The following is a 774-nucleotide window of genomic DNA, read 5'->3' as shown; positions in this document are numbered from 1 at the left end:
AAGAGCTCCCTTGCTATTTTGGTTCACAATAGGAGCCGGACACAAATATCAATTAAACTGTTATCATTGGCTCTAAGTGACACTGTTAGAAACCCAGATGATGAGCAAGACCCAAAGCAAAGTTTTAAAAACATCAGCACAGAGGCAATGGTTCACTCTCCCAAACCAAACAGGTGATAAAACCAAAACCAGACAGGGCATAGAATGCTCTGGGTTAGAATGGACCTTCAAAGCTCACCAGTCCAACCCCCCTGCAGGGAGCAGGGACATCTGCAACTAGAGCAGCTTGCTCGGAGCCCCAGGATCCAACCCGACCTGCAATGATTCCAGAGATGAGGCTTCTCCCACCTCTCTGGTCAACCTGGGCCAGGGGCTCCCCACCCTCACTGTTAAACATTTCTTCTTTATATCTAGTCTAAACCCACCCTCGTTTAGCATGTTTCATCATAACCCATGACAGTAACAGCCTTTCCCTGCACGTGCCCTGCGTAACTCCGAAGCTCCATTATCTGCTCGAACAACCACAAACTGAACAAACGCAGCAGCGAGAGCTGGCTCCGGGGCCTGGAAAAGCGACCTGTGAGCCCAGTAAAACGCCCTGCAGAGGTTCTGGCTTTTCTCCCTGAAGCAGGGCCGGTGAAACCCGCGTGGGCGGCCCCACGCCGGCTCCTCTCCCTTCCCTTAAGGCTCTGGGCCGGGTCATTACCAGGCACAGCCCGACCACGCTCTCACACACCTGCACTTTAACCTCGCCAACCGGCTCCCGGGCCCCCA

At 53.5% G+C, this 774-nt stretch overlaps 1 protein-coding gene across 1 annotated transcript in view; it reads right to left on the bottom strand.

Annotated features, from left to right (window-relative positions):
- The window catches only part of NARS2 (asparaginyl-tRNA synthetase 2, mitochondrial (putative)), a gene marked incomplete at its 5' end in the record, with an annotated part of 52,691 nt that extends 51,922 nt beyond the window's left edge, over positions 1-769 (bottom strand). Inside the window, one exon of the mRNA XM_010144461.1 lies at positions 737-769. Within this exon, the coding sequence (XP_010142763.1) occupies positions 737-769 (33 nt within the window). The remainder of the gene's footprint in view (positions 1-736) is intronic.
- Between the last annotated feature and the right edge of the window lie 5 nt (positions 770-774).

This window comes from Buceros rhinoceros, unplaced genomic scaffold (genome assembly GCF_000710305.1).
Source record: "Buceros rhinoceros silvestris isolate BGI_N320 unplaced genomic scaffold, ASM71030v1 scaffold6631, whole genome shotgun sequence".
Classification (NCBI taxonomy): Eukaryota; Metazoa; Chordata; class Aves; order Bucerotiformes; family Bucerotidae; genus Buceros; species Buceros rhinoceros.
The sequence above is the reverse complement of the archived record's forward strand: the minus strand, read 5'-3'. Positions and strand labels throughout refer to the sequence as shown.